The sequence below is a fragment of the Antrostomus carolinensis genome, unplaced genomic scaffold (genome assembly GCF_000700745.2).
Source record: "Antrostomus carolinensis isolate BGI_N321 unplaced genomic scaffold, ASM70074v2 scaffold6879, whole genome shotgun sequence".
Classification (NCBI taxonomy): domain Eukaryota; kingdom Metazoa; phylum Chordata; class Aves; order Caprimulgiformes; family Caprimulgidae; genus Antrostomus; species Antrostomus carolinensis.
Window position 1 is genome coordinate 112,947 of NW_010340597.1, and position 12,679 is coordinate 125,625.

Consider the following 12,679-nt stretch of genomic DNA (forward strand, 5'->3'; position numbering starts at 1 on the left):
AGATAGTCGACTCCAGCTCTCAAGTTGTCTGAATTGCTTTCATGGTAGCATCTTTGCCTACTGATGGGGAAGAAAACTGGCAGGGTTTTTTCCTAAGTTGAGTATGTGCCATAGAAGTCCTGTATCAATACTTATCATGGTTGTATCCCTTTTTCCTGATTAACACTGCTAGATGAGTATAGAAATTTCTATTTCATAGTCGTGAGCTCTTTAGAAAGTGTTACTGGAAGCTATTAATTCATCCTGCTATTAATAGAAATGCATGTCAAAAAGAAAAGGATACAAAAAAAGGCAAAACAACCATTAAAACTGCGACAGCACAAAAGCAAAGGAAATAATTTGCTGAACTGAGCTTGCCAGACTAAAAACAAAGTCCATTTAGCCAGCTCTGAAGACGCTCCAGCGCTCCCGTGCTAGCTGCGCACGCAGTCACATCGACCTTTCTCATTTCCACCCATCTTCCATTTTCTGTCCTTTCACTCCTCTGCAAACATCCAGCATCTCCATCCACCACAAAGACCTTTCACAGCGCCAGAGCGATGTCGTGTCCTCAGCTAAAACAAGGATCAGGCCCTGTCTTTCATTTTAAACACAGCTGCTTACGAAGACAGAAACCCAACCAGACCGATTTCAAACCCCGCAGAAGTTCTTTCAGCGCTCGGCATTGACTGGGGATCATCTGTCTGTGGGGACAAATTTAGTTCCCCCAGAGAGACAGGAATGACTCCAGTTACCAGCTATTCCCTGTTGTATAGACACTGATTGCCACGTCCTGAGCTTCTGACAGATTTTTAGGGATGGCACTTAGGATGCGGTGGGAAAAACTCCTGAGACAGCCTACCCCGGCAAATGCAAGCCAGGAAAGCCTACACCTGCTGACTTTGAAGGAGATGCCTTCGCCCTGCTAGTGAGGAGAAATTCTGAGGACAGAACAAACAGGTTCAATCCTGAATTTATACTTAAAAAAACCCCCAACCATAAATCGTCTAAAAGCAGGCTCGTGAACCACAATTTAAAAGATAACGTCCCCGATTTTCTGAAAACACCATCATATGTTTTTAAACTTAAACATACTTATAAATCCATCTTTTTATCACGGAGGTTATTTCTTTTTCAATAATATTTTGGATGTTGGACTTTGTTCAGCCGAGACAAAGATGAATATTTGTAACCATTACACTTTTGAGATCAGCTCTTGTAAATGTTTCAGAGGTTTATGAGCTGATACTTGCACAAATAAGCTCTCTAAATCCTGACAATTAGATGAAACACCACTAGGATTTCTACAATTTCTCTTCAGTCATCTTTGCTGTCTTTTTCTCATGCATTCTCTAGTCTCTGATGGACAGAAATACATCTAGGGTATCAATTGCTGTGACATCTCTTCCCAAAAGACAGGTACTAGAGTGGTTAGGCTCCAGCCTAAGAGGTCTCTCAGTCACAAGAAGAAAGATTTAATTAGAGCCATACAAATAAATCCTATCAGTCTGGCATTTCGTAAATGCTTTTGTTTTAATGTCATTTAATTGCTAAACTACCTTATAATAATGTGCTTTTAAATGTTTACAGTTAAGGCATAATTGAATTTGACTCATTTTGGCCCTGATCCAACTACGATTTAATTAACTTCAGTGGGAGTTGGATTGGACTCTAAGTAATTTTAACTAAAATAATCCATCAATTGTTCCTCACCCTCTCCATCAAACTCCTTCCCATCATTTATGATTACTCTGTAATTTATTGCAACAAGGTGAAATCAACCCTTCTCACTTCTGGCATGGGTTCCCATCCCTTAGTGGAGAATTTCACTATTATCCAGCAACCTAAACCAAATCTGCTTAAGGAAAGCAAAAGAGCACTAGAAAGAGCAGACAGCAGAGCTCCAAACTGCCTCGTACCATCCTCTGCTGTCACAGAAAACTTCAAATAGCAGCTCCTCCACTACTTAGTCACCGCAGGAACAAAATGAACTATTAGCAAAGCTGTCAAGAGGAGGTTTGGAACAAAACAGACAGAAGGGTGAAGCGAAATGTCTTCACAAACTCACGCAAATGTTTTGTGCCCAAAAACCAACCCCCCCTGTTTGCTGCAGACTTTTCACCATTATATCGTATCAATTATTACATCATTGGTTTCTATTTCAGGGGTATTTTTCTCATATTCTTCCACTTTGAGCTGCAATGAATAAATGCAAGCCAGAGTGACAGGCTTTCCTAAAGACATAGAATGCAATGCAATTAAACATACGTGATACATACAGCACGCAAGCGGAGACTTTCCATGAGAAACTACCACCACTGCTAATTTTGCTTCAAAACCAGGTTAATCTGCCATAGAATACCCTATTTAAATAACCACAAACATATCACACGGGTTTTTTTGCCTTGTAAAAGAAAAGGAGATGTTTTTTACTATGGCTTCAACCCTTCAGTGCTTACACAACAGCGTGTTTTTTAATGGATACACGCAGGCAGCTGTACACTAGATGTGGCAATAGGGACCTGTGCACTCGAAGCTACAGGGACATGTTCTTGCCTCAACGTTAGTTCTGAACAAGGCTGTTAAAATTTATTTCAGATAAAATTCAACCTCTCTAAAGTGAAATCCTAGTTTAAAAAAATAATAATAATTTGCATCATCAGAAAAACCAGCCATTAGCTACCCTGTAACTTGCAATATAAATTAATTAGTAGAAATATCCAAAGCCAAATGATGAAGCCAAGTGTTTAAAGTTGACTTGATGACTACACTGAAAACTCCCTTATTTTGAAGAAATCCACCAAATAGCAGCAAGACTATCTGAGTTACAGGGCAAACACAACAGCTTCCAATTCAAATCTTTCTTTGCATGAGTAGTCCTGTTGAAGTCAGCCAACTAACTCCATGAATAAAAACCACTGGTATGTTAAAGAATTTACAAGATAAGACCTGAATGTGCACATCCAAACACATTTTAAGGTCATTGTAAGGTTGTTGCTCTGAATCTGACAGAAAAAAAAAGATCTTACGCATTTGCAAATTTTCTGTCACCACATTTTCAAAGGGAAATTTATTTTTGTTACATAGGAAGTTCTGGAAAACTGGTTTTCTTTTTCCTTCAAAAAAAAAAAAAGTGTGCTTTGTATTCATTATGTAAAAATGAAATAAAGAAAGTAGAGATTTTGTCTGCAGGCTGCTAAGGGTAGCGTTCTGTCAGGGTCTGTGTTTTAGATAGAGCTCAAATATTGTGGAAATAAATACTGACAAAAACATAGTTTTATAAAAATCTTGTACAGGGGAATGACTGTCTTTTCCTACTCAACATACATGTGCCAGGATATTCTTCTAGAAAATGTCTTCTTGTTTTTACTGAAAGTGATTTCTTCTTACTGAACTATATATATTTATGCTCTACAGAAGTGCCAGCTCTGAAGAGGTATGCACAGACCTGTCAAAAAACGGAAAGTAGGGTTGGTTTTTTAAACTGAATCGATGCTGGATTGCCTTTCCGTGTGGCACGCTCCCGAGAAGGAGATTACACAGACAACTAACTGATGCTGACCCCAAGAACCCTCAGGAATTCTCCTCAGGTAGGTAAGAGCAGAATCAAACCCTCAGGATCCTCACAGCACATGTTCTACCAGCATCACTCAGACCCCACTGGACTTGCCCCTCTGCAGACCAGGACATGTTCAGAGGACGTGTGACAAGCAGCAAATAAGTAATTTTATTTGGGATGTGTTAACTGCAGTCAGAAGAGCTGTGAACACCAGCACGGGGTCCACATTTGGGAAGATGGAGGATTATTTTGTGAAAGGTTGTTCCTCACCTTTCCCTTTAGTTACTTAAATGGGTCTTCAGTATCCAAACACCTGCCTGAAATACCTGCAACTGGTAACTTGGTGTTCTTCTGAGCTGTGTTCTGGCCAAAAGAAATGAGGGAGAAGATGCCTAGAATCAGTCAAAATGAAAATTTAGATGAGAGGAAGATGGAAAATATTAAGTGTTTAGTCAGGTCCTAGCACCAAATCTCTATATACTTTTAACGATACCATTAAAAAGTAGCTTTGGGAATTTCACATCACTCAACAAGGGCTAGAAGCCTCTCGGTTAGATTCGCCCAGAGTACCAGGAACACAAGAAATAACTTGGTGTGTCTCATCTCAGCGATGAAACACGGTGCTCTGCTCCACGCCAAGGGTACGTAGGACATCTGCTCACCTCCCATGAGCTTGTCCTTGTCGTCCTGTTCTGTTACAGACTTTGTCTTGACTTACACAAACACAGCTGACCTCACAAACCAGGCCCAAAACTTTCCAAGGAATTATTATTTCCTAGCAAATAAAGCTCATGTTAATGTGTTCTGGCTTTTGCAGTCCAGCTGGAGCAATTCTTAAATAAAACTGACCGAAAAATGGTCGGTTGTAGCTTCCTTTCATCAAAAAAGAAAAAGAAAAACAATTTTGCGATGCAGAAAGTAACTTCATTGCTTTGCCAAATGTCTCATATTAACAAAAATAAAATGTTAAATAGTTTTGTTTCAGCTTTCAGAAGATACGCTTTCAGTATTCATTCCAGATCAAGTATTTTCTCTGATCTGATTTCCACCTCCACCCCCTACTTTTTCACCTTTGAACTTGCCAAAATAAATCTAAACCATTTTGCTTCACTCTGAACTCCAAAGGACAATCGATTATTATTTCTTCTATCTACCAACAAACCAAAACATCCATTTTTTTCTGACCACTCCTAAAATTTTCGCCGAGGGCACCGAAGCGATTTAAAATCAGAAAACCAGAGATTTCTTTCAATCATCCAAACCTGTTTACAACACTCTATTGAGCATTAAATCCTTCCTGAAGGTGGATCAACGCTCAGATCAACATAGCGCCAAGATTCCGATATAGCGAGCTGTCCTTCACCATACTCTGAGCTGGAAAATAAATGTAATGCTCAACAGGAGTAAACAGAATTAAAAACAAAAAGTCTCCTTAGCTACTGCCCTGCTCTGTTCCTTGTTGACTGGGAGCTTCACACAACTCATTGGCTCAAAACAACCTCGTTTATTTTCCCCCAACTTCCCCAAGTGAAGATTCTGGCCCTTGCTCATACCCAGCTGAAGGCAGCGATGCTGGAGGGAGAAGGGGGGGACATTTCTTCTACTAGACAAGTCTGTCTTTGCCTACATTTTACAGCAGCCAGGTGAATAAAAGTCAGAAAAATAATCATCACAACTTGGGAGCTGCGGCACTCGGTCTGGTATTGCTATGAGCAGTGTCCCAATCGAGGTCAGCAAGCTCTTCACAAACCTACAGCATTTAAGCTGAAAAGAGCGCGTCGATGGATTTAAACCGTGCTTCAGTGCGAGCCGTGAGGCTTTAGAAAAATAAGGTGTAGGTGTCAATTTTCCCAGAGGAATCCCACATTCATTAATAACTCTTATTAGAGCATTCCTCCGCAATGCTTATTCACACTTAACCACAACCACACCGCTGATTACCTTCCAGAGTCGGTTTTATTGCCGTCACCGGGGTGTGATTTTCTCTTTTCTTCCATGTGCTTTTGCTTTTCCTTCATTTCTTTTATTCACTATTAACTGTACTGAGATACAGGCAGCAACATTCAGTCTTGATTCCAAATTTTTTAAATAGCTAGCATTGGAACTTTCTTTAGAGCCAGATTTCCCTGCTCAGTTTAAGTGAGACTTGTTTTCAAATTCAGATTCTGATCTGCTTTTGCTTCTGAAATACCCACCTCTAATATTGGATGTAATCTGATGGAGAAAATGGACAGATTCTTCTTGGAGTAAATAGTTACTATTCGCCAGCCCATTATTATGCCTCATATGCCACTTTTTGGCATCTCTGAATTATGAAACTTTCAAACTTTTCCGCTAAAGACATCAAAACATATGAAAACCAAGGCAGACATCTTGAACAACCCCCGAGTTCTTTAAAATTACATCAATTTTTGTGCCCAGTCTTCAGCTGTTACAGGTGAATCCACTGTCCAAGTCCATAGTTTCAGTTTACCTCAGCTGATAAACTCGTCTTCAGCGTGATTGCTACGGAAAGAGTTTTTCTTGTAGTAATTTGGCTGAGAGTTTTGAAAAAATTCAGACTTTCCTGAGGTTGCACCTGAATAAATGACACGATGAGAGGAGGGAAACAGTCCCGACAGCAAATTCTGACTTTTCTAGGTTTTCAGAGGAGACGTCAGCAGAAATGTGACTGTATCTTCTAGGATGTGTATGCAGTTATGTCAGCTCTGAATTATCTTACATTTATTAGGAATATTTGATAGCTTCCCTAGTACTGGATCAGAGACACCTACAGAAGCAGTGTCATATTTTTCAAGATTAATAGATTTCCTCTGTTATTTTGCCTTTACTTTTTGCTAGTAAACTATAGAAGCATGTAAACTAGTACTAGTTTACTGTATGCTAGTAAACTATAGAATTATATTGACCTTTGTAAGCGAAACCCAATAAATACAAGCAGTTTTCAGACGATTTTTTTTTTTTAGCTCGTATATTTGCACAAATAATCAGAAAAAAACCCCAAACAGCATTGCAGCAATGTAGATTTCCACACAGAGGCACTTCAGCTTGGCAGTTTAAGTTGGTACCTATCACAAACAAGCCTGCTTCCCTCAAAAATCACATTTTGGGACACAGGTCTTTAAGGGACCTCCTGGGTCATCAAGTCCCAGCTCCTGCCACCGCAGACACACATTTATGACATCTAGGTTGCTGAGGACCCACTTCATACACCACAAGACCCGAAATTCTTTCCAACACCTTGTAATAATGACCAGGATGCCACAGCATACAGGGGGATGGCAATTCACCCCCAGATGAAGACGCAGGGTGAGGGGAGGCTGGGCACACTCAGGTTCATGTTAGCCTGCTGGAAGGTAAACCCACAACTTTGTATTTGCTTTATTTAACGGGATTAATCCAGCTGTTATGTTTCAGATAACATGCTTTGAACGGATGGCATTTCATTTTTCCCCATGCTGGGACATACACTACACTACATGGATTCCCTTTTCCCTTTCCCACCGTGCCCTGCTTTCCCTCAGGAACTCCGTAACAGTATCTGTTTAATTTAAAGGGAAAAGGTTCAACAAGTATTTGAGCAAAAGAAATGGTTTCTAGCCCAACTTTAACTAATGTCCCAGAGCAAATTCAAACTTTTCCCCACATCAAGGTCTTTTTGAACTGAGCCAGAAGGAATCTTGTTGCAAGGTCACACATAAAAATTGAGCTGTTTTAAGATGCAATTAATCTACTTTCTCACCATGGTTTCCTAAAAAAAAAAGCTGCACAAGCAACAATTCCCCATCAGCCCCAGTGGCTGCAGGTATCGCTTAGCTGAATCCAGAAAATATCAAATAAAACAGGAAAAAAAAACCACCCAACTTTGGGATAAGCAGTTCCCAGTTTCATCGTAAGATAAATCAACAGAAGATAGAGAAAAGAACTGGAAAAGAAGAATTCAAGTTTTGAACAATTCTCTACTAAATCCCTGCCTGCATTAAAACCCGAATTGCACAAATACTGAACAAGGTCTCATCTGCAAAAACAAGCAAAAAACCCCTCAAAAATAATAATAAAATAATTTCAAGGAAGCAATTAATAATTATTAGTGTTCTTTAAAGGCAACTTGTTCCACAGACTAGTGAGCAGAGTAGTAAACTTTCAAAAAGCTGAGAAAATTAAGGTTATGTCCACTTCCAGAAGTTGTGGCACTTTTAAATACACATGTAGCCATAGAATCCCCTCTAACACAACTCCCCGTACACAAGTGTAAATATTTGATATCAAAGTAGCTAATTCTCTCAGAAAACAGGTAAAACCACACTGATAAAAGGCATTTTTGTGCCGGTTAAAATTACACTCATGCAGTCCTACCTGAGGTATGTACCAGTAATAAACCTTGGTGTAGCACAGAAATAAATTACACTGATGCTCACTGGAATTTAAGCTATAAATCACTAGGATAATTTTAAATTTGAGGGTTTTTGATGAGGTCCAGAAGGGGTCTGGGTAGAAATGAATACGCAGCGTATAATTTGCACTATGAACTTTGCTCAAATAAACTGAAGACTCATAAAAAGATCTCTCTTGAAAGAGGCAGTGTGATTCTCTTGAATTCAGCCATCTGAATTTAATTGGGATAGAAATAGAAACGACATGCAAGACCAATATTGTCCATTATCAATACACAGTGTCACAAATTCCACTATCACCAGGGACAGCACACACCTTCCCCCCTCCACACACACACACCCCCCAGCCATGACCAACCTGGTGTTTATTTTTCAAGTGATTTTAGTTATTTTCATAAATACGAAACATTTCCAGTTTGACCTCAGAACATCAGACCCTGACAATGTCCTTTGATTCTTTATCATGCCCGGAACTATCAAAACAGCACTTGGATTTTGAATGTATCACCCAACCAAGATTTTTAAAAAAATTCAGGCAACAAAACTGAATCGCTATCAATACCTACAAATATTTTTAAATGTAAAAGTGAAAAATTAAATAAAAATAAATTAAAAAGTGATTCCTCTAGGGCCCTTTTGCTCAGTCAAAAAGCAACCTTCAGAAATCACTAGAACAAACCAAGTACAGCGTACACTCACACTGGGATCATTACTTCCACAAATTCATTAGGAATGACATAATACGAAAAGCCAATAAAAATATAAATACCATGAAAGAAAATAAATAATGTTTTCACTGAGTCATCACAATCCAGAAAGTCATAAATCATAGAGGTATTATCCATCATCTAAAAATGTTTCTGGTTAAATATCTTTTTTTTTTTTAATCATAATGGCTCTGAACCCAGGCTAACATTTTGTTACAGATTCAGTACGAGTGCAGCCTTGTTTATTTGGCCCAGTAAGTGATACAATACATGTTCATACACCGAATTTTAAGCTAATGATGGACCCTTTTGACATTTTTCTTTCCAAATTAAAATTTTGGCTGGGACTCGTTCGAAGCTCTTCGCAATGGGAATCTCCCCTGTGAGTTCACCGAGCTTTGCATTACATCTCCTGAATGCTCCTTACAATTAAAATATCACTCTTTGACTTCGTGACGCACAAGAAGAGCCCTGAACACCCCCTCCACTTAATTATATTCTGTCCCAATTCAGCTGCAAATGCTTAAATATTGAGTGTTTGATAACAGGCAAAAGAAAAATTATTTTCCACTTGGTCACCAGTGTTTTATTTCTCTTCACTTCACAAAGGATGCTCTTAAACACACGAGCTGCACAACTACAACATCTTCTATCTTTCGGCTCCAAATAAGTTATAAAGGTATATCCGACTTCTCTGATTTCACCCAAGATCAAAGAACTATCAACTCTTTAGCCCACGAAAACGCCTACAAAATTGGACTCCCGACTCGAGAGAAAGCCGTGCTGCTGAAGAGAAGTTCAGCTGAAGTAACTAATCACTCATTAGTGTTTCAAACACTCCCAAGTCCCAGCTGTGACTACGCTGGCAAGGTAAATTTCTGTGATTTAGATTAAGATTAATTCCTTTTAGACTGCAAAGAGACTAAGTGCTCATTCCCTCCCCAAGAGACACAGGAAATGCAGGCAAGAAGTGAAATGCTGTAGTGCTATATTTCGGCAGTCTACTCACTAAGTGATTTTGGGTTATTTTGGGTTTTGGTGGGTTTTTTTGGTTTGGTTTGGGTTTTTTTGGGGAGGGTGTGGGGGTTTTTTTGTTTGTTTGGGGTTTTTTGTTTGTTTGTTTGGGGTTTTTTTTTTTAACAGACTTGTGTTGGGTATTTTCCAAATTCTTTCATTTATATTTATCTTTGGTAGTATTGTCCATTCTTAGACAATAAGATAATTCCTCTCTTTTATAATAAAAAAAAATTGCTCATTACTTCATATATCTAGGACTTCAACTGTACCTATAAACCTGAGAAGGCTTACAATTTGGAAGCGTGGACTTTTGTAGCAGTTTCTTTTCTGGTTTTAATCCAGCAAGCAAACCTGCCTCTGTACTTCACTTCTCAAGCACGGCAACTCCAGAAAGCTTGTTCCATGAGGAGCAGATATTCACAATCCACCCTGACACAGGGACAGGCCAGAGCTTGGGCTAGAAACACAATCTCGAGGGCAAATTCATTAAAGATTCCAGGCACAAAGAGAAATAAGGCTTTAATTGAAGAGTAACCACAAGAGTCATGCTAGCATCACTCAGAAACCACCGCTGAATCATCTGAGGATTATTAATGATTATTTAATGAATATATATATTAGTCTTGCAAAGACAATGTTTGCTATGCTTGACACAGAACTATGTAATAAAAAAAATTCTCTCTTTTTCTCCCATGTGGGTGTTGAGATTCAAAACAGCTGCTGGGAAATGCCCCACCCATCACAAACCCTGAGGATCCCTCTGCCTAAACGTGACATTCGAATCATGTTTTTTGGTGCCGAGTTAGTCGTACATGCTTCTGGATTTTGGTAAACATTTTGGTTATTATTCCTTTTGAGTGCTAAAAGGAGCCTTTCCCCCTAATGCTTCCTCTTTTTGTACAGAAGGAGATAGAAATCTCTTTCCTCTTCCACTGAGGCGTGTGGAAGTCACACCATTGAGTCCAACAGGAGCAGAATAGGGCGCTCTCGGTGTAACCGCAAGCTGCCACACACTGAAACCATTTGGGACTTTCATGCCTATTTTAGCCAAGCACAGAATTTCACTGTCTACACAGTAGTGAGGGATCAGCTCTGAAAAATTCCCTCGTCAGCAATATCTTGATTAACAACCAGATCCCCTGGTGTAAAAACGTGTCAGCGATTAGTTAAGAGAAGGTAAGGAACGTTGCACACAGATCGTTCGGGAGAAATAAACATTAGAGGAGGATCACATGTAACCTCTTTCAAAAAGTTGGTCATCCTGGGTCTTAATTCTCATCTGGCTTCCTAATAATTTCTGGATCTTTAATCATTCATATTCACAAAATAAATATTGAGGTTAGAGGAAGACTTATGTTTGGACCAAGGGTTTATTCTACTCATCAAAACTCCCTGGTGACCTAACAGCAAGTTTGATATTAGCACGGCTCCACTAAGACCTGGAAAGTTTCTTCTTTATATTCATCTCAACCAAAACAAAACACCAAACCTAAGCCAAAGTGCAGGCCTTGAATTTTTAAACTTCATACAAACACAAAATGAAGATTCCCAGGAAAGAGAAAGGAAAAAGATAATTTTATGACCTTGAAATATGTATTATTTTACCAGCAATTATTCCTTTACAAGTATTTTTTGATAGTTAAAGATTTTTTTTGAAGAACACATTTTTAAGTTTCAGTTTCATCATCTGATTCTCTGAAGACATGAGGTGTCACCACTGGAAGTGTGGCCTTATGGGAAGCATATAAATCCGGAAAACTGCCTACTTCACCATAAAAAAAGATTTTTCTTTCTTTTTAGATCTGGAATGAATTATAAAAATGCTATTTTTACTTTTAACGTGGATTTTTCAAAGCTCCCATTACACCAATCTGTTGGTGATATTTAATAATATCCACGGTCAAGATCCAAGTGCTCATTTTGTTGCATTAAAACCAGAGGCACCAGACCAGGATGGAGATCCATTTGTAGGTATTTAGTTGCGGTGTCTCTGTCTGCAAAATCATTAGAAGTATTTTCACATCTTCTCTGTTAGAAACAGAGAAGAGAGGAATTTAGGGTAGAAAGAATTCAGAGGAAGAGAGAATTCAGTGAAGAAAAGGCTGTGTCTCAACAGCAGTTTTTTTCCTTTTTCAATGTTTCTATTAATTCTATTAATTTCTCCTTACTTCGAAAGATGACAATGAAAAAACCCACCCATGGTTCCAACGAGCACAAGATCAAGGCTGCTTTCTAAAGAACCTGTGCCCCTCTTAACTCCTGATCATTTGTATCGGTTATTGATTCGGGAATACTCTAAGGAAGTTTAAAGCTGAATCCCACCACTGCACACTGAAGATTTATTAAATGACATCTCCTTTCTTCCCTGGAAAATGCAGGGAAGAAGGGAGATGTCATTTAATAAATCTTCAGTGAGCAGTGGTGGGATTCAGCTTTGAACTTCCATGGGTAGTTTCCTCTCTGGAAGACAATGGGAAGGGGAAGCAAATACAAACCCTTCCACTGCGATGGGCTGTGACAACCCAGGGTCGTGGCAGGGACTGGGTTTGGGGGAGTCTCTTTCGCTTCAGAGGAGTTTGCTCGTCCCACCAAGGGCAGAGTTTGGGTTGGGCTGCAAGGGACCTGCGCGCATCATAGGATCATGGTTTGGGTTGGAAGTGACCTTAAAGGATCAACCAATTCCAAGCCCCCTGCCAAACTTCCACTAGCCCAGTTTGCTCAAAGCCTCATCCAGCCTGGCCTTGGACACTTCCGAGCCCCTGGCAGGGGGGTGCTTTGCTCCCCATTCCCTCGGGAGAGGAGTCCCCCCCCAAAGCCAAAGCCTGGCTGTGGGTGAGGAGCAGGCTTACCAGCGCAGGAGTGCAGCGGCTTGGGCCGGACCAGGAGGGACGGACAGACGGAATAAAGAGAAAGTTTCTCAAAATAATCGCAGGTTTCCTTGGAGAGGATTTCATCGATCATGAAGGTCTTGTAGCGCCTCCTGCTTGCCTTGGACCTCCCGGGATGGGGAAGCCGCGGTTGCG

At 39.8% G+C, this 12,679-nt stretch overlaps 1 protein-coding gene across 1 annotated transcript in view; it reads right to left on the bottom strand.

The window, feature by feature from the left end:
• The window catches only part of BARX2 (BARX homeobox 2), a gene marked incomplete at its 5' end in the record, with an annotated part of 34,280 nt that extends 21,609 nt beyond the window's left edge, over positions 1-12,671 (bottom strand). Inside the window, one exon of the mRNA XM_010176199.2 lies at positions 12,506-12,671. Coding sequence (XP_010174501.2) covers positions 12,506-12,671 — 166 coding nt within the window. The remainder of the gene's footprint in view (positions 1-12,505) is intronic.
• Positions 12,672-12,679: the final 8 nt, after the last annotated feature.